Source organism: Panthera tigris, chromosome C1 (assembly GCF_018350195.1).
Source record: "Panthera tigris isolate Pti1 chromosome C1, P.tigris_Pti1_mat1.1, whole genome shotgun sequence".
In the NCBI taxonomy this organism is placed as follows: Eukaryota; Metazoa; Chordata; class Mammalia; order Carnivora; family Felidae; genus Panthera; species Panthera tigris.
In genome coordinates this window covers 18,728,071-18,754,714 of record NC_056667.1, presented here as the reverse complement: position 1 = coordinate 18,754,714, position 26,644 = coordinate 18,728,071, and the positions used below count along the sequence as shown (strand labels likewise).

Sequence of the window (26,644 nt, the reverse complement as noted above, 5' to 3'; positions counted from 1 at the left end):
ATTTCATTGTATTCAGTTTTACCACTACATAAAAGAAAAGGAGGACGTTCTAAAGGCTGCAGGCAGTTTAAGAAGTATTATTGGAAAAGGAAACTGAAAGAATAAAAATATCCTGAATTACGAGATAAAAAGAAATATGCCATTGCATATTTTATTTTTTAATAAAAATAGCAACGTCTGGTGCACCCAGGTGGCTCAGTTGGTTAAGCGTCTGACTCTCGATTTCACCCCAGGTCATGATCTCATTATTCATGAGATCGAGCCCCACATTGAGCTCTGCGCTAACAGCGTAGAGCCTGCTTAGGATTCTTTCTCTTGACCTCTCTCTCTTTCCCTTCCCTGCTCATGCTTGCTCTCTCTCTCTCTCTCTCTCTCAAAATAAATAAACAAACATTAAAAAATGAAAAGAATAGCAATGTCTGTTTAGTTAATCCTATTGTATTTAGTTTCTCCTTTTAAAAAGTCACATATTTTTGCATCCTAAGAATAAAGATTAGGGGCATCTGGGTGGCTTTGTTAGTTAAGTATCCCAACTCTTGATTTTGGCTCAGGTCATGATCTGAAGGTTCATGAGTTCAAACCCTGTATAGGGCTCTGCACTGACCGTGTGGAGCCTGCTTGGGATTCTCTCTCTCTAAAAATAAATAAATAGGGGCGCCTGGGTGGCTCAGTCGGTTGAGCGTCCGACTTCAGCTCAGGTCACGATCTCACGGTTCGTGAGTTTGAGCCCCGCGTCAGGCTCTGGGCTGATGGCTCAGAGCCTGGAGCCTGCTTCCGATTCTGTGTCTCCCTCTCTCTCTGCCCCTCCCCCATTCATGCTCTGTCTCTCTCTGTCTCAAAAATAAATAAACATTAAAAAAATTTTTTTAAATAAATAAACTTAAAAAAATGTTTAAAAAAAGAATAAAGATCAATATAACCTTCAAATTTTAAATATTCAAATTGTTTTTAAAAAGTTAATTAACTATTGTATTAGAGGAGACAATAAAAATATTGTTATATGTTTTTCATATGTTGTTTGTTTAATTAGTCCTATTATTACTAATTGTCTCTGTTAACTATTCCTATTTAAATAATAGCATTTATGTAACTGAAAGATAAAGAATGGAACATATATTTTCAAGTCTTTCATATTTTTATGTTAAAGTTGTAATACTTGTGTATAATTATTTTCTATTATGGTGTGTGTGTGTGTGTGTGTGTGTGTGTGTGTGTCTGTTTTGGTTTGTTTTAGTTTTGCCCAACATTGGCTGACCCTAAATCAGTCCTTTTATCCTTCTTAATTATGGAATTTTGGTCCTTGTTTTAAGTGGATTCTCTTTGGGATTTTACCCCCTCAGTACCAATTATCTTTTGCTAAAGAGAACCACCAAATAATTACTTTTGGTTGAGGAGATAAGGAAGGGCCTTGTAGCTAAATTGGTCTGTTGAAATAAAATGGATACTAGGCTCGTGAATTTTAATTTAGGCTATGTCTTGTAAATGCCTCTGATAATCATAAAAAAAACTTAAATTGTTCTTTTAAAATGGTGTAAGATAATCACTCTTAACCAATCCCCTGCTGTCAGGAAACCCCCATTGTAATAATCCATCATTGCAAAGTTAAATAACTTCCCCAGTCTCATATTATAAGCATCCTGTAATAACATACCTTTGAAGTTCTTGCCATTTTTTGTTTGAAGTCTCCCACTTTGTGAACTTTTTTCTTGTATGTATGATAAACTCAACATTTTAATTTGATCTGACTTTATTTTTGACAGTTTCTGGTGTCAGAAGTGGGATCTGAACTAGTCCCCTGAAGAGCCCCAAGGGTGGTAAGTAACCAGGTGCCAGTACCTACCGAGCCCATTGTTCTCACTGCTTTCTCACCAACCACGGGGTTCCAGGTAAGTCTCTCCTGGATCAGAACTCCATTCTCTTTGTGTTTTCAGCTCTCTGACTTTATTGTGCATATCTATGTTTTATTCCAGTTTCTTGGTTACCCTTCTGTCTGTAAGGGGGGAAAACCCATGATTCCTTGAGTTTCTAGACAGGAGTAAAATTCTTGAGATCCCTATAGATACAGCCATTTTAGAGACTCTATGGCAAAGATTCATTCCAATTGGCCTAAAACTCTTTCCCTGCTTCTTTCAAAAACTCCTACTTCCTATATGTATATTCACTTAATAACCAGGATCTTGTCCCTTTTGGAAAAATGGGTGCGTTCTATATAGGAAAACTTGGAGTTACAGTGGCCACTTTGGGGGACCTTTAACTTAAGTAAGATAGTCAATAAGATAGTCCGCCTATCTTAAGGATAGGGATACTTAGTAGGGATACTCCTGAAAGAGATGATCCTGAACCTTGCAACAACAATAGAATGTATTCCTTGTTTGGTATGGAGGCCTCCAAAAGACAAAATGACTCTAAAATAGACTCCCTAGGGGGGCCTGGCTTACTTAGTGCATAGAGCATATGACTCTTGATCTTGGAGTTGTGCACTCAAACCCCATGTTGGGCATAGAGCTTACTTAAAAAAGAATAGAGGGGTGCCTGGGTAGCTCAGTTGGTTGATTGTCTGACTTTGGCTCAGGTCATGATCTCACAGTTTGTGAATCTGAGCCCCACACTGGGCTCTGTGCTGAGAGCTCGGAGCCTAGAGCCTGCTTCAGATTCTGTGTCTACCTCTCTCTCTCTCTACCCCTCCCCTGAGCGTGCTCTGTCTCTCTATGTCTTTCAAAAATAAATAAACACTAAAAAATGTTTAAATAATAAAAAATAATAGAATAGAATAGAATTAAATTTAAAAATATAAACTCTAGAGGAATCATTACAACAAGCCAATGAAAACCTTAAGGGCAAACTTCAGACATGAGAGACTTGAGCAACCTCCAGCTAATCCCTCTGCTCCTCTTCATCCTCCTTTACCTGATTATTCTGAACCCACTAACCACTTTGATCTTTTACCCTTTCCCTCCAAGCCCCTTAAATATCAGACGTCTTAAGATAAGACCTTCTAATGAACCAGGGATCTTTAGCCTCAGCAGAAGTTAAACTGTGTTCTCAAACCAAACTTTGAGCCATTGTAAATGATTTCCCAGAATCTAAAAAGGACCAAACTAAAAAGACAGAAGAATTGAAACATTTTCTTGGTGCTTGTGATCCTAGACTACCTGATTTTTACTAGTTCGTTAGCATGATAGTGAGTCCAAAAGATGCTTAAAAATGGCTTCAAGAACTGTATTGGAAAGTCCCTACCTAAGAGTTTGAGGATCCCACCAAACATGCTTCCAGAGATAAATAAAAAGAGGAAAAAAATGAGTCAACTGCTTCAAGAAGCAGTTCTCAAAGTTTTTCCTATGAGAACATACTGGGCCGTATACAACCCTGTAAACAGAAAAAGGATGAGCCAGTGGCAGACTTCTGAATTTAGTTAGAGTTAGTATTTAGACAACACCCTGGCCACAAAAGACTCTGGGGCTAGTTTTGGCCTGTGTGCCATTTTGTTAATGGGCTTCACGCAGACCTCAATGATTTGCTAAAGGAACGTGATTTTGAATGGGACATCACTCCTCTCCCAGAGCTTCAACCTCTTGTGGAATGTTTTGATAGAATAATAGAACAGAAAAAAGGTTATCAAACAAATAAAGTCATGGTCCTACAGCTGCAACAATTATGAGGACCCTGACCTAACTTCAAGGGATCTTGCCTCAAGTTGACAGAGATTCCTGTCAATACTGTAATCAAAAGAGACATTGGAAAAAGAATTGCCCACTTTTAAATAGAGCGCCTGTGAAACAACAATCCAGTTGCCCTGTAAGAGAGTGCCCTCAGCTCCCAGATTCTGGTGATAACTGTCAACACTGATAGAGCTCTGAGAAGTTGCCTGGTAAGCTACTTCAATAATTCCTTAAATCATCAGGGAAAATTAACCTAAACTTAAATGGAGAAATTTCTACCTTGTTGATAGATACCGGAGCAACTCTATTTCCTTTAAACCCTACCATTATGCATGAAGAACTACCTTGGAGTAATAAAAATATCTTTGTGGTGGGAGTTTCTAGCCAAGTTCGAAGAATTCCCTTACTGGAACCCATAGCTGTTACCCTTGGCCCTCTCTCCGAGTCATACCTTTCTATTATGTGATACTGCCCTTGTGAATTTCCTAGGTAGAGACCTGCTTTCTATATTAGGAGGCCACATAAAATTTTCCTCAGGAGAGATAGAGTTTCCAGACTCATCAGACACTGAAGCATGATGTGTTCTCCAAGTCCAAATTGATTGTCCTGAGGAGACTATTGAATTTGATGGAAGTGTAGATGCTATAGATCTCTCTGAAATCCCTGATACTCTGTGGGCCTTTTTCAAAGATGTGGGGGACAAAATCAGAAGTGTCAAACCCATTAAAATTCAGATTGATCCTTCTAAACCGCTCCCACAGTACCCCTGAAAACCCGAGGCCATAAAAGTCCCACCCTTATAAAAGAAGATTGAATAAGTCAGAGGCTTCTTATTGCCTTAGTCCCTGCAAACCAGTTCTTGCCTATGAAGAAACCTCATAGTTGGGGATGGAGATGTGTATAAGACCTTAGAGCCAGAAGTGAGGTTGTGATATTGAAGCTTCCAGGGGTAGTGTCGTGTAGTTGAGCTATGTCCGCATATGCTGCCCCACAAGGAGATGGTGTAGAAAAAAGAACAATCTACCAGCTGTACCACCTGCCCTTCCCTTCATTACTTTATTGCTAGCTAGATCCTATTACTCACCAGGCTTGTCTTTTATAATGTAAATAATAATTATATATTTTTTAAACTTTTGATAACGGAAAACTCCAGACATACACAGAAGTGCATATTGCAGGATAATAGACCCTCATCTGCTCATCATGTAGCTTCAACAACTATCAACGCTTGGCCAATCTTGTTTCATCTATACACGTATCCAACCCTCCTCACTGGATTCTTTTGAAGCAAATCTTAGATGTTACATTATTTTATAGGCAACAGAGAACTCCCGAAGAAAACCGCATGCACAAAGACTTAGCCAAATACTGCCAGTTAGCACCAGCGCCTACGGGACAGCAGAACCCACAAAACCCTGCACCTCTATCCAGAAACGTCTAATAACTTGCTAAAGTTTAAGTGTCCAACTTTGCAGTTAAACTTATACTATGGGTTATCACCCATGCCCGTGAGATACCAAAGCCAACTTCTACAGTGATGCTGTCTGGAAAATTCTCAATATCTTACTGAAGTTCAAGTTTACAATGTTTTAAAGTTCAATCCATATGGATAATGGAATGAGAATTGAAATGGAAGTAGATGTGGGTTAGCCCCAGTTCTCCTAGTAACTTTAGCCTGTCCGAAAGCGAATCACGAAAAACTTGGAGACTGTTCCCTGGGAGGATGACTGCGATAGCTCAGTTTTCTTCAATCTCTGTGTCTCTATGTCTTTAACAGATTGACTTTGAGTAGCACTACCTCTTGTTGGGGTTAGAAGAGGAAGCTAAAGTGCTCTTCACAGAGTTACTGTAGTTGAAAATGCCCTAAGAAGAAGGTTAATATGTAGTAGCTGTGACAGCTTCTCAGACTTCCCTTGTTTTTGATGGACAGGTTTGAGGAGTACCGGTCATGAATATTGTAGGTGTTGATGATTTCTTATGTGTAACATTTTGTGATTAAAAAATACCAATCAGGGGGCGCCTGGGTGGCTCAGTTGGCTAAGCGTCCAACTTGGCCTCAGGTCATGATCTCGCAGTCTGTGAGTTCGAGCCCCGCGTCAGGCTCTGTGCTGACACTTCAGAGCCTGGAGCCTGCTTTGGAATTTGTGACTCCCTTTCTCTCTGCCCATCCCCGCTCATGCTCTGTCTCTCAAAAAATAAATAAACGTTAAAAAAAATTACCAGTTATAGTAACACCTGCTGTGATTACCTTAAACGCGCATGCGCACACGCACACACACGCATACCACCTCCATGCTATCATTTTAGTGCAAGCCACCATCATTTCTCACTCTAATCACTCAGTGGTCTCCCTGCTTTATCTTAGGCCTCCACTCCCCCATCTTTTCTCCATAGAGCAGGCAGAGAGGCTTTAAAATAGAAGTCAGATTCTATGACTTCTGTTCTCCAATGCTTCAATGGCTTCTCGTCTTGGAGAATAAAATCCTACAAGAGCATTCATGCGCTAGCTCCTGGCCACCTCAGCAGTACCATTACTTAATTACTTTACCCCCTGGCTCAGTTGCACTGGCTGCAGACCCTGAAATACCCCCTGCTCCTGCCCTAGAGTCTTTGCACTTGGCCTCTCTACTGGGAACGTTCATCCCCCACGCACAGTGAGCTCCTTCACTCCTTTCAAGTCTCTGCTCGGATGTTTCCTGTTGAAAGAGGCAGTCCTCACACCCTATCTTGCAGAGCAGTCTCCCCCACAAGTCATCTTTTCACCTTCGCTTTGTTTCAAAATACTTATCACTACCTGACATCATATTCTTTATTTGCTTATTGCCTGTCTCTTCCATGAAAATACAAGTTTCATCACACCAGATACTTTATCCAATTTGTTTATTGCTATACCTTAGGCTCAAAGTTAACACTCAATAAACATTGGCTGAATAAGTTAATTAATGAATAAAATACTTTTTTTTTTTTAAACAAGCAAGTTGAGTTGTTAAATAAGGTAGCTCAGAGGTGCCTGGGTGGCTCAGTCGGGTAAGCGTCCAGCTTTGGCTAAGGTCATGATCTTGCTGTTTGTAAGTACGAGCCCCATGTCACGCTCTGTGCTGACAGCTCAGAGCCTGGAGCCTGCTTTGGATTCTGTGTCTCCCTCTCTCTTTGTCCCCACCGCCCCCCCCCCCCCCCCCCCCGCCAAATAAACATTAAAAAATTAATTTAAAAAGTTCACAATCTGGGACTCCTGAACTGCTAGATGTCTTTGAAGGTAGCAATTTTCTGAATTTCTAAAGGTCTGGTCACATTATGAGCTAAGAACAGGGGCATTGGTTCTTTCATGGATATGTCCCAGAATCTGGGGCAGTTCCTGGAATACACTGAGCACTGAATAGACCTTTATTATAATAAACTGGGATGGAATGGCAATGTGGGAAATAAGGAATCACATTTTCTCAGTCTTTATGATAGCGTATTTGAAAGGCAGAGAAATACTGAGAAAGTTTATATACAAAGACAATAACCACAAATTAAAATTATCTTTCTACCAAATCCGTTATGGACTAAATTGTGTCCCCCTCTCCCAATTCATATGTTGGAGCCCCAACCTGAATATTTGAAGATAAGGCCTTTAAAGGAGTCATTAAGGTTCAATGAGGTCACATGTGTGGGGCCCCCATCCAATAGGACTTGGTGTCCTTATAAGAAGAGGAAGAGACACCCGGGGCACACATGCTCACAGAAAAAGCCACGTGAGCACGCAGTGACAAGCTAACCATCTGCAAGCTAGGAAAGAGAGGCCTCACCAGAAACTAGCCCTGCCAGCACCTTGCACTTGAACTTCCAGCCTCCAAAGCTGTGGAAGAAAATAAATTTCTGTTGTTTACACTACCTAGTCTGAAATCAATCACCATGAGTGAAGATATTAATCACTTTAGAATGTGAAGGATAATAAGGAAGGTACACCCCCCCCCATGTTTTGGGGAGTGGCATCAAATTCATTATTTAATGTACTATATGAGGAAAAAAATCTATAAAATAAAACCGTATTTCAGTTTTAAACAATAGAGGGGCGACTGGGTGGCTCAGTCAGTTGAGCATCTGACTCTTGATCTCAGCATCTCAGTTCAGGTCTTGATCTCAGGGTCCTGAGTTCAACCCCTCATTGGACTCTGCACTGGGCGTGAAGACAAAAAAAAAAAAAAAAAAAAAAATCAATAAATTGGTTCTCTTTCATTCAAATAATGCTCATAATTTAAAAGTCCCAGAAAAATAAATTCACAAATTTTTTAATCTATAATTATTAGTTATAAAAGTGAAACCTTGATAATTTGATAGCGTGTTCATTTTTATTTTTATTTTTTAAGGATTATTGGAAAAAAGAATCTTGATCTTTCAGAATTTTCAATGAAAATAATACTTGGGTACTAATACCAGGGTTCCCCCACAGTAACAACCTATATACAGGCATGTTCAGGGACTAAATTGTGTTTATGCTTTTCTTAAGCAATGGAGTTCATTTTGACCGTTTATTAAGAATTGTGCAAGAAAACTGCCTATTCATTTTCCATGTCCTGTTTGGCAAACACACTGTGACAGAGCAAGAGAAAAATATCGTGGGATGCATTTGCAGTGTGGCACTGTGGCATCAGCATTTAAACACTGCCACACACCGTCCATCTGTGTGTCCTGCGGCCAAATGATGATGGGCTTCTGCCCTTGGACTCCATGAAAGTCTGAAACACAGACACTACTAGGTTCACAAAACTGTTGATTCTTTGAAAGTCTCTTCAAAAAGGAAAGTATAAAAATCTTAAGACTGTAATAGTATAGTCTCATTAAGATTCCATGAAGCACATGATTGTGGTTGTGACAAAGCAGTCTTTAGGAGTACACTGTTGACAGTTAAACAAGTAGAGATCCTCCCAGAAAGATTTAAAATATAAAGGAAGTAAACTTATTGATGTCTTTGAAATTTTTACTTTATAAATTTCATGACATTCTTTATCAGTGCTAATTTTCTGTGATGCTACATAGAACCGAGTTCTCTAAAAGAATTGGTTGAAATAAAAGTGTATCTGCCTGGGGCACCTGGGTGGCTCAGTCGGTTGAGTGGCCGACTTCGGCTCAGGTCACGATCTCGCGGTCCGTGAGTTTGAGCCCCGCGTCGGGCTCTGTGCTGACAGCCTGGAGCCTGTTTCGGATTCTGTGTCTCCCTCTCTCTGACCCTCCCCCATTCATGCTCTGTCTCTCTCTGTCTCAAAAATAAATAATAAAACGTTAAAAAAAAATTAAAAAAAAAAAGTGTATCTGCCTTTTCTAAAAACAGTGTAATATCCAGATGCCTGTGATGTACTTCACGGCAGGAATCATATTTAATTTAGTTTCATTTTTGGGGTGCCTGGGTGGCTCAGTTGGTCAAGCATCCGACTTCACCTCAGGTAATGATCTCACGGTTCATGGGTTCAAACCCCCTGTCAGCTGTGCTGACAGCTCAGAGCCTGGAGCCTGCTTTGAATTCTGTGTCTCCCTCTCTCTACCCTTCCTTCCCTCTCAAAAATAAACATTAAAAAAATTAGTTAATTTAGTTTCATTTTTCTTGTAACTGGTAAAAGAGGAAATACTGAGAAATGCCTTTTGACTGAATAAATGAATGGATGATGAAGCATAATTCAGAATGCTAGGAATTTCTAGAGAATCCCAGATCCTTAAAGAAGCTACCATTTACTTCTCTTCTCCTTTTCTGAAAAAAATATGTAGATGGAAAGATCCAAAACTAGTCAGTTTCACATTCTTATTTTTTTTTTATTCAGCAACATTACCCTCAAGAGAAATAACAGCATGAAAATAAGATCCTTGCTTATTCTAATTACCTTGAACAGAAAAACTGAACCAGGGTGTGCTACTCTTTGCTATTATCTTAAGTCATTAATTTTAATAAAATCTAGCAGGAACCAGTTCCAATTAACAGAGAAGTAGCAAATTAAAAAGTGTATTTTGTGCATGTAATATAAACTCAATATTAACTCTATTCATTCATTTAAATACTGAAAACTTCTAATATGGTAAGAGAAGATCAGATGCTGGGGAAAATACTGACTGGTCTCATTTTAAACTCATGATCACAAATTCAAGTGGGTTTGAATGATGCCTCACTGTCCTATTATGTCTAGTCAGTGTCATCCTAGATGACTGCTGGTCCTTCTCCTTTCTCTTCAGACCCTAGTATCTCCTGCCTCTCTTCAATCTCAGCTACGGGGGTATATTCTCAAGGGGATTTCCACAAGTGTTCACCACCGAGCTATCCTACCTCCAGCTGTAGTCACGCTCTGCCTTCCCACCTGTCCTAGGTCATACAGACTGGGTGGCTTACAATAACAAAAATTTTCTTCCCATTGTTCTGACGGCTGGAAGTCCAAGATCATGTGCCCATATGGTCAGGGTCTGGTGAAGACCTATGGGCTATAGACTGCTGACTTCTCACTGTGTCCTCACTTGATGGAGGGGTGAGGGATCTCTCTGGGGTCTCTGTTAGAAGGGCACTAATCCCAATCATGAGGGCTCTACTCTCATGACCTAATAGCCTCCCAAAGGCCCCACCTCCTAATTCAATCACTTTGGGGGGTAGATTTCAACACATGAATGGAGAGGGCACAAACATTTAGACCATAGCACTACCTTTTATGTTGGATAAACTGTCTGTGTTCCCATGTAAGGCCAGATCCTCCACTTGTTCACTAGACCTATCCTCACTCCTACTCAACGCTGTGGTCCCCACAACTGTCCAGTCTCTCTCCCACATCATCCATTTTCTCCTTTCTACTAGATTATTTCCATCAGTATACGAATACACTGTAATATGGTCCCTCTTAAAACAAACAAACAAAAGCTTGATTCAACCACCTTCCCTAGCCACCACCCCAATTCTGTTTTTCTCTTTACAGTAAAACTCCTCTAAATTCATACCCCCTGTAATTAAAAAAGAGAGAAAATATAAGGTGTTGGTAAGGATGTAGAGAAGTTGGAACCCTCATACAATACTGGTGGGAAGGTAAAATGGAGCAGCCATTGTAGAAAACAGTCTGACAATCCCACAAAAAGGTAAACATAGCATTCTCAAGTGACTCAGCAATTCCACTCCTAGGTATTTACCCAAGAGAACTGTAGACATATGTTCATACAAAAATTTGTACATGGATGCTCAGAGCAGCTTTATTCATAATAGCCCCAAAGTAGAAGCAACCCAATGTCCATCAACTGATGAATGGATAAACCAAATGTGAAAAAAATATAATAAAAACCTTCCACCAAATGTGGTATATCCCTACAATGGAATATTAGTCAGCCATAATAGGGAATGGAGTATGGACACATGCTACAACGTGCTAAACTGAAAGAAGCCAGACACAAAAGACCACGTCACGTGATTCCTTTTATATGAAATGTCCGTAATAGGTAAATCCATACAAAAAGAAAGTAAATTAGTGGTTGCAGGGGACTGGGGAAGGAGGGGGATGAGGTACAATTACCAATGGGTAGGGGATTTCTTTTGGGGGTGACAAAAAAGTTCTTGAATTAGTGGTGATGATTGCACAACATTGTAGATACACTAAAAGGATGAGTGTTCTGGTAAGTACATTGCGTTTCAATTTCAAGAGTTGTCTAATGTATCTAAACCTATCTTGACGCCTCTTTTCCCACATTTTTTATTGAGCCTACTGGTTTTCATTACCACTATGCCATAGAAATTACTATCGTCAGTGTCCTCTATGCCCTGTTGTTTCCTGTAGTGTGTGTGTGTGTGTGTGTGTGTGTGTTTAAAGTAGGCTCCACACCCAGCGTGGAGCCCAATGCAGGGCTCGAACTCATGACCCCGAGATCAAGACCTGAGTCGACATCAAGAGTTGGACACCTAACCTACTGAGCCATGCAGGCGCCCCTCATGTAGTTTTAATCAAGAGCTTTTCAGAATGTCAAGGAAAAATAAAGAGTTTAACATTCCTCTAGTAAATTAATTTGTCATGACAGAGGATTCTGGAAATTGTAGAAAGGAAGCTAAATGTGTTCATTAAAGACAGTATTTTATCGTTGTATTCTATAGTGCATAATAAGATGTGGGATTATGCTTTTTGTAGTATAGCTGACTGTTTTAAGTATTTGTTTAAGGGGAGCATATGTAACTAAAAGCCTTTTGATTTTTATTCCTCAAATCCTGCAAGTATTTCTTCTTTCCAATCCAATTAAGTAAAGCTATTTACCTATTTACTCTTCAGTTTTATCTTCTCAAAACTCCCCACCACAAACTCTGTGCTCTAGCCAAGGTCACTTACTTTGTCCCCAAATAATAAAATGGGCATTTCCATTTCCGAGATTTTGCTAAGACCTTTGTTCTTCTCCAGAATAGTCCCTTTCTTTCCCTCTGCATATCCTTCAAGACTTACTTGAGATTCTGTTTCATTTGTGTATTCAGTAAACACTGAGTGCCTACTATATGCAGTGCACCGTCTGGAATGCTGGAGTTCAATAAAAACAAGCCTGTCCTTATGTAATTTATGTTCTAGCAGGAAAATGATGCAAAATGAATTAAAACTAATTATTACAATTGTGATAAATCCTAATAACAACGAGGCACAGGAAAATAGGATAACCTCTAATGGGGAAAATGAACTTGGTCTGGGGTGTCAGAATGGCTTTCTCTCCTACGTTGTTGTGACAACCTCTTGGGAAATTATATGGCAATATATTAAATCACATAGACCCTTTAACCCCAAAATTCATTCTTTTTGCTTGTTCGAGTATAATTAACATACAGTGTGATATTCGTTTCAGGTGTACAATATAATGACCCAGCAATTCTATACATTGAAGGGTCAGCAATTCCACTTGTGGCATTTTATCATATAACGGTAAAAGTGCCAGTATTTAAAGTGGCATGTGACTTTGGTTTAAAATCCTACCCAGCCAAGCTGTCCATGAGGTCAATTTCCCAAGCCAGGCTTGTGGACAGAGGAAAGGAAATTAAGGGAATCTAATGTGCCAAAAAGTACTATTGAAGTGGGTGCACTGATCATGAGATGCATGGAATATTCCAGAGAAATCGGCTTTAGGTCCAATTGCATAATACAATGGATCCAGCACATGAGACCTTACCATAAGATCCTGATGGATGTCTCCCAGTAAAAACTTACCCATTAATGTGCTTTGATGAAATGGTTGTTGAAAACGGGGGCAATGGCTGGGGTGACTACCCCAAGAACATGTGTTTTATTGGCCAGACTGCTTGATATGTGTCATCCTTTGTCTCTGGAAGGCAAAGCGCTGTAAAAGATCCTGTTCCACTGGTAAAGCATCATGGCTTCACTGCACTGTACCTTGAAGAAAAGGTCAGTTGTTGTTGGGTTGAAGACAGAATAGTTCATCTTTACACAGGGCCAGACAAGTGCTGAGTCTCCTGAGACAGTAGCTGGGATTGGTTGTTGAGCCAAGGTCGCAAAAATCGAGCACGGTCACGTAAAGGCTGTGAAAGGACTTGGGGGAGCAGGCATACAGTAGATTGCGTGATATGTAACCTTTGCAAAGGAAGTCTTTTACAGCATGGATAGGGTAGCCTTGTGCAGTACTTTGCCTCTTTCCATTCTGGACCAGTTGACATTCTCTAGTTAATTTGCCTCCCATGATGTACCATTGTTGAAGTCAAATTCCTTGTGAAGGTCATGTAACATAATCCACATATGGTTAATTATGGTTCCTCTGCCATTCAGGGGAGAATGGCTGAGACAGCTTGTCTGATTAAGTAGCAGCACCCTGGTGAGCAAGGTGTGCACTGAAGAGTTATATTGCTGTGTGGAATGGAGTAACTCTCAAACGAGTGATATAGGCGGCCATTAGGCAGGGACACAAATGTTACATCCTTAGCTAGGCAGAGGCACCCATCAGTCCTTATAGTGTAATAACACCACCAGTAATTGCACCTTTGTGGGTTATTGGGAATGATATTGGCAGATACACATCTGGATCTGTGTGCTGTTCACTTGCTTTCCTGGCTTCTTCAAAGCCAAATGACAGTACAGAATCCCTCACACCTCTCTAGGGCGGCTGCCATGGGGACAGAGGCAGAAGCTTCCGTGGTGATGTCACAGATAACATCCTCACGTGGTAAGTCTTCATGGCAGGAAACAGATATAAGCTGGATATATCGAGGGGTGCCTCTTACATAGCATTATAAGTGTGATATTTCCAGGCCAGAGCTACCAACCTGAGACACGTCATCAGGAGGAGCTGTAGGAGTAACAGCTCAGCCATAGCGCGGCTCAGTAATTGTAGGCAGTGGAGGCATGAGCCCCCATGGGTGATGGCTGAACCAATGGCAGGAGTTCCTTGGGACATACTAGAAGACAGGAATGTCACATCAGACTGGAGTTTATTGATCTTCATGTTACTTACCTTGAATGCTGCACTGGTGACTATTCGCAACCATTCTACAGCAGCTCTAGCAACAGAGATGTCTGATGTCAACTCGTCTGTGATGTAAGGTCAATGGATAGGTCTTCTTCTGTGTCACAATCACTCTGCACTTTTTCCTCTTTGCCGCTCACTCTTTAGATGAGCCTCCTTGGTTGAAAGCTCCTCTGATCCTCTTGGTCGGAGAGAGCTGAGTTTACACCTGAGCTACGATGTCATGTGTCTTGGAAGTGACTCCTCGGATAGGGCTGGGGTCTTCATTGCAATCAGCTGCTCCAGGCTGTATCCTGAACATAGCTCTGTTGACCTTAAAAGCATGGAGTAGGAGCATTCAGAGGAGCTCTGCTACCACCGCTGTTTTCAGAATCCAACATTGGTTCCAAGGCGTAGTTTTCAGTGGTGGAAAAACTGGACACCACATGACTGTCCGTGAATAAGCGATAAGGGATAGAATATTAATTTCTGGTATTTCCAGACTCTGGAATATTATACAGCTGATAAATAGAAAAAAATTAGACCTATATGATTTATCTTAAAGACTATTGGTTATAAAAGCAAGTTTTAAATAAATTTGTTTAGAATGAGCCCAGACCCCTAAAAATCCACAAGGGTGCTTGCTGTTAACATTGGTTACCTCTAATTTATGGGCAAAATAATGGGGACCTCTTTTGGAGGATTCCATATCTCCAAGGAATGGATTATTAGCTTTTATTTTGTATATCTTTGGATTTTCTCATTTGTTACAAAATTAGCCGTCATGAAAATTAATGAAAGGGGCACCTGGGTGGCTCACTTGGTCAAGCGTCCGACTGGGGCTCAGGTCATGATCTCACGTTGTGACTTCAAGCCCCGTGTCGTGTCTGTGCTGACAGCTGAGAGCCTGGAGCCTGCTTCAGATTCTGTGTCTCCTTCTCTCTCTGCCCCTCCCAGCTGGTAATCTCTCTCTCACAAAAGTAAATACACATTAAAAACAAAATTTTTTTAAATAATGAAACAAATTTAATTTTAGTAGGAGAAAGAGCCACTAAATTTTTCTTAACCTAACAGCATCTAATATAATAAACATTCTATAAATATTTGTGGAAGGAGACAGGAGGGGAGGAGGAACAGGTTTAAATATTTGGTAGAGATTGAAAAAAAAAAAGGTAGCCAGGAAACCAGTAATGGCATGGTAAAGCATTGCAGAACCTCTAAATGAATAGTGGGAGGGAGGAAAAAGAAGAACTTTGATCAGGCTGGCAAAATAAAATGGGAAAAAGTGAGAAAAAAAAAAAAAGCAAAGTAAAATAAATAAGATACACTACTGAAGTGGTAAGGTCATATTGCAGCTACTCTAATAAGTGTAAATGAGTTGAATTTACCTATCAAGTGAAAAAAAATCTTTCATATTGGGTGTAAAAATTTGGTTAGGGGTTATGTACATGAAACAAAATGAACCTGTAAAAAAGGGATCCTATTCACAATCTGCAATACCATTAAAATATTTCAGAATACACCTAGCAAGACAAGAGCAAGACGTGGATGAAAAAAGCTATAAAATTTCAGTGGAAGTATTAGTTTTCTATTGTTTCAGTAACAAATAACCACAGGCTCAGTGGCTTAGATCAAACCAAGTTTATTATTTTACAGTTCTGGAGGTGAGAAGTCTCACCGGGCAAAAGTCAAGATGTCAGCAGGGCTATGTTCCTTTTGGAGACCAGGGGACAATCTCCAACACCCTGCTCATTCAGGTGTTGGCAGAATTCAATTCCATGAGGTTGTGGGACTGAGACCTCTGTTACCTTGGTGACAGTCAGCTAGGAGCCGACCTTAGCTCCTAGAGGCTTCTCAGGACCTTGCAGATAGCGCTCAACATTTCAGATGCAGCAAAAGGGTGTGGCATCCTCAGGCTTTGAATCTTTCCTGTGATTGGATTGGGCTGACTTCGCCCAGCCCTGTATGTAATTCAGGATAATGTCATCACCAGGTCCTTAGTTTTAATCACATCTGCAAAAATCCTTTTGTAAGGTAACCAATTCACAAGTTCTGGGAATCAGGGTGTGGACATCTTTGGAGGCTATTCATCTGCCTACCACAGTGAAGGACCTAAAAATTTTTAAATACATGTATTAAAGTGTCACATTCTTGGATGGCAAGATGTGCTATTGTCAAGAGATGTCATTTCTGCCTGCATTAGTCTACATAGCCTACAAAGTCTCTGCAAGATGCTTTACTGATAACCAAAACTGGATTTTGAATCAAGTGAGGGGATAGATGATCAGAAAAGACTATATTGCTTAGAAAAATAAAGAAACACTGACATTCTTTGCAGACTTTAACTCAGGTAGACTACACATATTCTAGATACCAATATACCAATATTATGCTCAAGGGCAAGGTAATGCTTTCCATTGTGTTTCCAATATTCTTACTGTTAACATCTAGGATTTTTCTGGTCCCCTTATTTTGGGCACACATTTGACTGATATGTTGAATCGTTTACAGAGACTCCTACACCCCTGTCCTTTTCAATAACCAAAAGCTTAAGATGCCATCATCTTATATGTAAGGTTTCACATTATTTCCTGGAACACATCCTTTTTACACTTGTCAAATCTGAAACTCATTTAATTTTTCCATCCACTCACACAGCCTCATGACAACTTTCAGCAAAAGTTCCTGGCAGATGGGCAGTGTCTTCTCAGTTTACTTGTGATGCCATTTAGAAAAATGTTTCTAAACATTTCCTTAAGAATGATTTCCATCGTGATGCTGCCTTGGAGAGGTTTATGATACTGTGGACAGTGCCAAGGCAGATCGCGTGGGTGGGTGCAGATTCTGTAATAAGGTTTTTATTCTCTCCATTTCTTTGCCTGTTTGGGAATGCGGGGTGAAGATGAACAAGGGAAAAGTGAATTTGTATCTCCCTCCAAAGAAAGTAACTTTTGTAAAACTGCCACTCTTTTGACTTGCAAAGAAGCTCATAGAATGACTCTATTTACAGATGTGATTAGTTTATTCAATGAAAAGTTATTTTAAGGCAATTGTCATGCTTTATTAACCGTAAGTATGTTTGGATGTATCCTATTTACAAATCCTGGAAATAAATGTCACAGTTGTTTAATCCCGAACACCAAGCCTCGGAACTGACTTCTCGGACGTCATTCTGACTTCTCAGATTTTAGGTCAACTGTGGGTGTCTCCCATTGTCTGTCTCCATCTTTCTTAAACTCTAGTAGGGAAAACGTGGGCGCGAGCAACCTTTTCTAAGTTAATACTGCATTGACAGAGATGACGCGACGTCCGCTGAAGAGCGCTGTCCCGAAGGCTGGCGGAACCCCACGCGGTCGCCCTCTCCAGCCTCTGGACACAGGTCAGGAAGGAGTCGCGAAGGGTCCAGGAAGGTTCAGCCCGAGTCTACAACTTCCCAGGGGGTGGAGGCAATGACCCTGACCCTGCCTGCACCGGCCCGGCATGAGGCCCGAGCCAGTTGCCCCGCCGCGAGAAGATGCCTCACCTTACTGCTTTCAATGAAGAGAACATAGGCCTCCTCACCACGCAGCGTAGGCTCCCGAGTACCCGGATGCAGCAGTTCCGCCTCCCTGGCCACGGTAACGCATGCGCGTCTAAGACTTTGCGCTAGTGGGCGGGGCGCGGGAAGAGAGGAGGAAGGGCGGCGGTTGGGCCAGAGGGGAGCCACACCCACCGCGCCAACGTCTTTGCGCATGCTCAGCGCGTCGGCTTCTGGTACTTCTGTTGCGTCTGCCGACACCTACCTCAGTTCGCGTCCGGAGGTCAGAGGTGGAGGTCTTGGGTCCGGCTTTCCAGCGTGCTTTGGAAAAACCTCCTTTCGTGTTCAGCTTCGAAAGGAAGGCTTCCGCTGGTCCTTTCCTTTCGTCTTCGGTGAGGCGTCGACTTCCTGTGGTGGTAAGTTTCCTATTGGCGGGGGTCGGTCTCAGATGCCTGGGGCGCGGGGGCGCAGAGTGGGGGCCGCTGGTGGGGCGGGCAAGCCAGACTTTGGGGTCGCCACCGCCTGGAATCGGAGTTTTTTGCTTTGCGGCCCGGCCGCCCGCGCGACTCACTTCCGTCCCCCTCCCCTCCCCCCCAGTTTCCAGGAGCCGAGTTTCCGGGCGGGGAAACTTGTAGTTTTGGGTCGTCACGTCCCACTACGTGAACGCCATGTGGCCCGGCTCGCAGCAGGACGAGTCCCCCTCGACGTCCCGGTCGGGGCAGTCCAGCCGCCTGTCTTCGGCGTCCAGGAGCCGATCTTCTTCCCGAAGCTCTCAGTCCCGCTCCAGCGTCTCGAGCCGGGCGTCGTCGCGGAGTCGGCCCCGGCCCCGGCCCCGGCGGAGGAGCAGGTCCCGGTCCCGGAGGCGCCACCAGAGGAAGTACAGGCGCTACTCGCGCTCCTACTCGCGCAGCCGGTCGCGCTCTCGCGGCCGCCGCTACCGGGACAGGCGCTACGGAGCGCCCGGGAGGTCCCGCCGCTCGCCGTCGCGGCCCCGCTCCCGCAGCCGGTCCCGCTCGCGGGGACGCTCGTATTACCGACGGGCCTACGCGCTGGCGCCGGGGCGGCGCTACTACGGCTTCGGCCGCACCTTGTACCCGGAGGATCGCCGCAGTCGGAGGGGCTGGTCCAGGTCCAGGTCCAGGTCCAGGTCCAGGTCGCGGAGCCCCACCCCTTTTCGCCTGAGCGAGAAAGGTGAGTCATCTGCCGGGAACTTGGCCTTCGCACGCGTCTACGTGGCTGGCGACCGCTCGCGCCCGGAGCCGCGGTGGCTGTGGACTTTGGGTACTTTTATTGCTTTCGGTGGCTGTAATCCTAGTTGCTTTGGGAGGAAAGAGTGAGCTTAGCAGGTTAGTGGTTAAAACCGCTCTATTTGGCACCCAGTTTGATTTTATTTTTAATTTTTAATGTTTATTTTTGAGAGGGACCGAGCGTGAGCGGTGGAGGGGTCGAGAGAGAGAGAGAGAGAGAGACAGACACACAGAATCCGAAGCAGGCTCCAGGCTCCAGGCTCCGAGCTGTCAGCACAGAGCCGGCCGCGGGGCTCGAACTCAGGATCCAGCGAGATCCTGATCTGGACCTGAGCCACCTAGCCCGCCCCAGTCTCCCCCTTTTGAAGTGAACGCTCTTTGCTTCTTGAGATTAGAAGTCAGCTGTGGGGTCCAGTGGGTCGGGGTGGAGGAAATCCTTTTTCCCAGGGGCTGGCCCTTAGTGAGGCCTTTTAAATGTTAAGGGTGACTCAGTAATTTATCCGTTTTAAGCTTTTGTTACCTACTGAGCGGGAAGAAGAGTTCAAAACTTTTTTTTTAAACAAAACCGGATTTTGAAACAAAACCAGATTTTGTCCCGGTATTTTAAAACAAATGATTTGTTTTGCTGTTAGATAGGATCACAGAAAAAGACACAGAAACAAAAACTTATAGATAGGAGTCTGAAAATGGATTTAAGCAATGTATCTGTATCGACTCATTAGCTGTCACAATTGTGGTATCTGTAAAATGTACAAAGGAACTTGTTCAGGATACACAGTTGAAGAGAAAGCAAAAACAACCATGAAATAAAGGCCTTTAGTAGTTGTTGAAATTATTTAGGACTTTTTTGCTTTTCTCAGCAAAAAATGAGGTAGAGAATTTTGTTTTAGTGCTCAGAGCTGTATTTTATGCTCTAAAATAAAAGATTGAAACCTCTTTCTATTCATCTAAATAAAACACAACTTTATTTTGCGATTCGGAGTTCTTCAGGGAAATGTACTACAGATTAATGAATGTCTTGTTTTGTTTTTGTAGATCGCATGGAGCTGTTAGAAATAGCAAAAGCCAATGCAGCAAAAGCTTTAGGAACAGTCAACTTTGACTTACCGGCCAGTCTCAGAACTGTCCTTGCACCTAAAGAAACAAACCGCAGAACAGCCGTACCAAACAATGGTGCAAAGTCTGAGGTAAGTATTCTAGGCTTAGCCAAACAAGATCTTCGGAAAGCTGCTGCTAGAAAGATCTAATGAGCCATTTTTACTTTTTACTTCACAAAGCCTAAATACAATTTGTTAGCATAATAGCAGCTCTAGAGAGGGTTTCTACCCCCATGAAAATGGGAGATTAGTGAACTTTATTTTCATGTGACACAGCAGTAATTACTTTCATAGTTGTAGGTGGTATTTTTGGCAGTTTTTATGCAGCTATCAAATTTTTCTACCCAGCTTTTGCAGAGTATTTTATCTGTAGCTTTCTTTCATTTGCAGCGCTGTGTTCCCGCAAATTCTATATTCAACATACAGTATAGTTTATCTGCTTTATTTCTGTCTTATAGAAATCATGAATGTGGTCTCCAGACATTGATGAAGAAAATCTGTTGGTAATTGATACATGGGCAAAAGCATCAGAGGTTTAACTAATTTGAAGTTTATGTTCACAGACTGAAAGTTTAGTTTTTTGTTGGTAGATCCATTATGCATGCTAGAATTTGGGACAGGTAACTGTTTTGATAAGATACTGAAGACAATTTTTTAAAAGTAAACACTTTGTCATGGTGGGGCATCTGTCCCTTTCATAATATATGCAATATATTCCAGATGTTTTGAGAGATTACAGAAGAAGAGGCCTGCTTCACTTGCAGATAAGTTTATTATAATTCTCCAGAAATGTGCAGGATGTGCCTTGGCAAATTGCACTGTGGTCTTAAGTTAATGATATGAAATCCAAAGTAGAAAACTCATAGCCTTTGAGGTTTAAGGTAGTTAGGAGTTTGATAGAATCATTTAACACAGGAAAGATGTTCTCTAGGGGAACCTATCATTCAGACCCAGATGTGGGTTTGCTTAAGTGTTTAGTAGTGAGCAAGATCTTAGGTGAGCTGCTTTTTCAAATGATTAGGTAACCAATGGCAAATGCCTTAGTTCTTTGAAACTAGGTATTTTCTGGTATGACTTTACTTGCGGAGTTAACTTGAATTTGCACTAGGGGAAATATAATCCTGGTTTATGGGGAAGAGTATCTTAAGCTGATTATTAATTGATTTTGTTATGGGGAAAGCTGGAGTACTATGTCGTTTCTGCTGTTAACTGTATGATTAGATCCAGCTCCATTTGTGTCTCTATAACTAAATTTATATACAGTTGGGCTGCATTTTATGTGGTATCATAAACCAAGGGTATGGTTTTTTAAAAATAACACTTTCTCTTACATGTCAAGCTGTCGGAAAAGCTAACAGAAGATGGAACTAAAAATCTCAATGAAAAGTATTGCCAGCAAAAGAGCATAGCTTTTAGCTCTAATGTAAGTATATCTAAGCACTGACCCCTCAAAAATTGGATTTAGAATATAATTATATGGGCTTTTATTTTTGTTGGAAGGCTCATTGTTTTTGTCCACATGGTAATAATTTGGGATCTACTAAGCCACTTTCGATAGAACTTTTCATAATTTTTTGTACCATTACAAATGGCTAATATCATGGCTGCTTCTGTATCTGATATTCACATTTTTTTTGAGAGCGTGTGCGCTTATGTGCAGGCAGGGAGCGGCAGAGACGGGGAGAGAGAGAATCCCAAGCAGGCCCTTTGCATTGTCAATGCAGAGCCCAATGCAGGGCTCAGTCCCACACACTGAGATCACGACCTGAGCTGAAATTAAGAGTTGGATGCTTAACCAACTGAGCCACCCAGGTGCCCCAGTATTCACGTTTCTGATATCAGTATTTACTTTTCAAATACTCCTCTTACACTTGTTGAACGATTTAAAAAGTAAATCTCAGAAAACTCTGTAATCAGAATATTTTAAAAATCAGCTAAGAGCTTAAAAAAACTAAGAACTATTTTAACATTATTTTGTAATATACTTTGTATCAACGTCTGATTTTCCCCAGTAGTTTTCTTGGCTTTACCATTTGAATTGAGTGATGAATATGGGGTCTTTGCTGTGCGTTTTAATTTTTAATGAAATTATTTAGTGTGTTTTGTAAAATGCAAGTCTTTTGAATACAATGTATGTGTTTGTATAACTGACTTAAGAATTTGTTTTCTTCCAGAATTCTGTAGCAAAGCCAATGCTTCAGAAATCAGCTAAAGCTACTGAAGAGACCTCTACAGGATCTCCCAAAATAAATGAGAAAAAAAGTCCATATGGACTGTGGGTACCTGTCTAAGAAAAGAAAACTGATTTATAAGGTTGGCTGAAATGCACTTTGTTGCAAGTTTTTTTCCAAGCATTATTCCATCTCTGAGAGTCATTTATGGTTGTTGCAATTACAGTGATACAGTAATATGTAAATCCTTAATATTTAAATATTAACATTTGAGATTTCTCTTGTAGATAAGAGATAACACACATGGACCAGAGGATTCGTACAGGTGGGAATTTTGTACATAATACTTGTAAACGTTTTGTATAATACCAATGTAATGTCAAAGTGAAATTTATAAGAGAAACAGTAATTGAACTGTTTATATTTGTTAATAAATTTTTTGTTTTTTTAATTATTTGTGTCACTTTGTTTTGTATATATATATTACATAATGAGTGTTTATTTAAAGAAGCGTAACGCGTCTTTTGTTTAAAGCCTTGCTAATCCCAAATCCAAATCCATGTACTGACAGCATAGGGTTCACTGACCCTTACCTGGTGTTTGTGAGAAATGTTGAATCTGTCTCCACCCTAGACCTGAATTTGAACCTGAATCTTAATACTACCAGTTGATATGGGTCTTCATTAAAATTTGAGAAGTTAGGCCTAATATTTATGGAATTTTGGCACAGTGTTGTGCTGGACAAGTTAAAATGCAGTCTTTAGGGCAGGAAACTCAGCAGGAGAGGGAGAAGTGGAAATGCCTCATTGAGCTCTAAAATCTGAGGTTTTGTTTATTATGCTTTTCTAGTTAAAAAATAAAGTTTTTTAGTATTCGTTTATTTTGAGAGCAAGGGGGAGGGGCAAAGAGAGAGAATCCCAAGTAGGCTCTGTGCTGACAGCTCATCTAGTTTCTTTTTTCTTTTTTTTTTTTTTTAATGTCTTATTTATTTTTGAGAGAGAGTACAAATGGAGGAGGGCAGAGGGAGAGAGGGAGACACAGAATCCAAAGCAGGCTTCTAGGCTCTGGGCTGTCTGCACAGAGCCTGACGTGGGGTTCAAACCCATGAACCATGAGATCATGACCCGACCCGAAGTCGGACGCTTAACGGACTGAGCCACCCGATTGCCCCTAGTTTCTCAGTCATACTAACCACTTCTGAAGTTAAGGCTAGTAGCTGTATTATTGGAGAGAACAGATAGAATGCTTCTATCATAGAACATTATATAGGAAAGAGCTGCTCTAAAATTTTTTAAGTGTGTTTATTTTGAGAGAATAACTCAGCAGGGGAGGTAGAGGGAGAGATCAGATCTCAGGCAGGCTCCCTGTGCTGTCAGTGTGGAGCCTGACTAGGGCTCAATCCATCAAACCGAGAGCTCATGACAAGCTGAAATCCAGAGTTGGATATGAGCCACCCAGGCACACCCCTGACCTTACGAAAAATTTAAACAGTGACCTAGATACATTCCTAGACATGTAATTCCTATTTATGATGGCTTGGTTACATTCTCATCCTTAAAGCCAGCAGCACTCCTGTGTGTGTGAACACGTCCAGTTTATATCTAAGTTAACCATAGTTATTGGGAGGGTGACCTGTGTTCATAAAGGAGTAAGTTTGTGGTGGGTTTGTTATTCTAAGGAAACTCGAGAGAATATCGGTAGACTGGCCTGGTTATAGCAAAGTCCAGTAAAACATTAGGATTTGAGTTGTAACTGAAAATGTTAACATGATCACCTGGTTAGTGTATTTAGTTGGTATCCTTAGCCCAGTTGCAGAACTCAAAAGGATTTCTTTGCGAAGGAGACTTTGGGAAAGAATGATGTGGTAATGACATTTTTTACCTTCATTTCACTGGTAGCAACACTTACCGTGATTATGACCTGTATTCAAATATACTAGCCCTTATGAGCTAAGTCACTGGACATGTCCTATAATTCTTCAGCCAAACCCCTTCACATATAAGAAAGGTCTGCATCTACACCTTCTGACATCTGCTTCTACAGTGATCCTTCCTCTTTAACCATTAGCTTTTCCTTCAACCTTGTTAGCATGCTTGAATGGCTTTGCTATTTCCTCTTTGATTTCTTAGTCTGTTGGCTCATTTTCTCTTTATTTCTAATGCCCTGAAGAGAGTATAGTTTATATCCTTTTTTCTTTTTCTTTTTCTTTTTTCTAATTGTCCTGTCAGGTGTACTATTACTGTTGTCTAAATTGACCTTGTCTGTTGGGCATGGTCAGGTCTATGGTGGTGTCAGTTTTTGGGCTTTGTAACACAGAAGATAACTTACAATGTGTGTGTGTGTGTGTGTGTGTGTGTGTGTGTGTGTGTGTGTGTGTGTGTGTAAACCCAGACTGGCCATCATTAGTGGGATGCAGTTGCCCAGGTGTGATAGATAACCTATCACTGTATAACTGGTGGGCAGCATAGATGGTCCTGATGGTGAAAAATTGTACCAAGAGACAAAATCAGTGCTATCCAGGGGAAATAAGAACCACATTGCAAAAAGTAAAACAGGGGGGCTTGGGTGGCTCAACTGGTTAAATGTCCAACTTCAGCTCAGGTTCATGGGTTTGAGTCCTGCATCAGGTTCTGTGTTGACAGCTCAGAGCCCGGAGCCTGCTTCAGATTCTGTGTCTCCCTCTCTCTCTGCCCCTCCCCTGCTCACACTCTGTCTCTAAAGGTAAAAAAAGTAGTGTAATTTTTTTACCCCAGTGTATCTAAGATAGCGTTTCAATGTTACAATAAATAGTGCTCTTTTGCTTTTTTTTGTACCAAGTATTGGGATCCAGCATGTACTTTAGACTTAAAGCATACCTGAATTTGTCCTGGCCACTTTTTCAGGGGATCAGTAGATGATCATATGGTAGGTGACCACCATTTTGGAAAGCACAGCCCTATGTATAGGTTCAGGTGTTAACGCTTTGTTTTTTTCTTAAGGCGTAAACTAGAGAAATCGTGTTAACTCACAGTAGCATGCTGTTCTTTCGCCTTGTTTGCCGTAAGCCTCTATTAAGTTTAGTAAAATGTCATCTTTAAGAGTGCTTGCTTTTAATGCTTTCTTTATAAAAGTCCTCAAAATTTCCTTCAGGGATTTACACGCATTTGTTATTTTGACCTCTTCCATTTTCTACACTGGCCCTTTGTCCTTCGCCCTGCCCGTTGTTAGGATTTATCCTTGGCCTGCTTCTCCCTCTACAGGCTCTCTTGGCAACTTCCTCCACTGTCTGCCTTTAACTACCATCTACTAACCAAAGATCAATTTCCTGAGCTCTTCTCCAGTGCCTACCCCATCAGCTCTTCAAGATGAACTTTTCTTACTCTGAACTGTGTGTATTAATTATTATGATTGCTATTGCCTGTTAGAATGGGTGACTTTGAACATCCAGTCACCTTCAGAGTAGTCCTCAAATCACACATCTCTTGCTTGAAGCAGCAGTGGCTGTTGGGAGTGCTTTTCTCCTTTAGAGAAATCTATTTTTCCTTTAAATCCAGGTTATTAGGACTTCTCTGAAACCTATCCCGACTAGTCTTTCCTTCCTCTTTTCCCCTTAGTACTATGGTATATGTTTTCTTTGAAAATACTGGAGAACCTCATACAACTGGCAGATTATTACCTTTTTGAGAAGATTGGGCAGCATGAGTATTTGTCTTGAATTGTTTTGAAAAGGAAGTCAAAGTTACTGTTTCTGTTTGCAGTCTGCAGAGGCAAGTGTAAATAGTATGTACATGCTGGATTTTTTCTCTGCCTTCTACAAGCCTCTCTAGATGGGAGCATCTTTTCATGTTCATAAATACTGGTTCACTAAATACTGGTGTGCCCAACTTACCGATCCCAGTCCTAGTCTTTTTAGTCACGTAAACTGACACGATCTCTACTTTTATGGGATACTCCAGACGTTCAGGTTTTCTGTCCCATATTTCCCATAATTACTACTGAAACTACATGTCCTAATTAACAGTTGAAATAAGGTTAACATTTCAACTAGGCTTTAAAAAAAGATTGTATTATGTAAGTTTTACTAATACTTTGACCAACAAATGTTTTAATTTACCTTCTTCCAAGGAAATTTGCTTTTTGAAAAAGGTGTATTTACAAAATGTCATTAGAGAATCAGGTTCCTACCTTCTGTGCTTGCCCCATAAATGTACGTGGGCCATGGGGTAGAGCATGGGATAGGCAAGCACCTGTTAATTGTGACTGCTGCTGGGTAGGGGGGCTGAAGGTGAATTTCCAGGAGCCACTGTCCCCTTCCTTTCACCACCTACCATAGCTTACAAGAAGAATTAGTACCAATGTAACATTCTATCTCTGAAGCTCCCAAGTTCAACTGTAGGTCAAGTCCAACAGGACGAATCTAAGGAGGATGATGATTCTATTCACGTTTGTAACTAGGAATAAAGCCCAGCAGGATGCACACACGAAGCACACACTTCGAATACAGAAAACACAAGACATATTTTTTTCTGAAACAATAAATATATATATATATAAG

The 26,644-nt window shown here is 41.3% G+C and overlaps 1 protein-coding gene across 1 annotated transcript; it reads left to right on the top strand.

Moving 5' to 3' along the window:
- Nucleotides 1-17,857: 17,857 nt before the first annotated feature.
- On the top strand, nt 17,858-22,561 carry RSRP1 (arginine and serine rich protein 1). Its single transcript, XM_042996259.1, has 5 exons — nt 17,858-18,011; nt 18,193-18,786; nt 19,878-20,029; nt 21,279-21,362; nt 22,114-22,561. The coding sequence occupies exons 2-5, from the start codon at nt 18,264-18,266 to the stop codon at nt 22,228-22,230; spliced, it is 876 nt and encodes a 291-aa protein (XP_042852193.1). The 5' UTR covers nt 17,858-18,011; nt 18,193-18,263; the 3' UTR covers nt 22,231-22,561.
- Nucleotides 22,562-26,644: the final 4,083 nt, after the last annotated feature.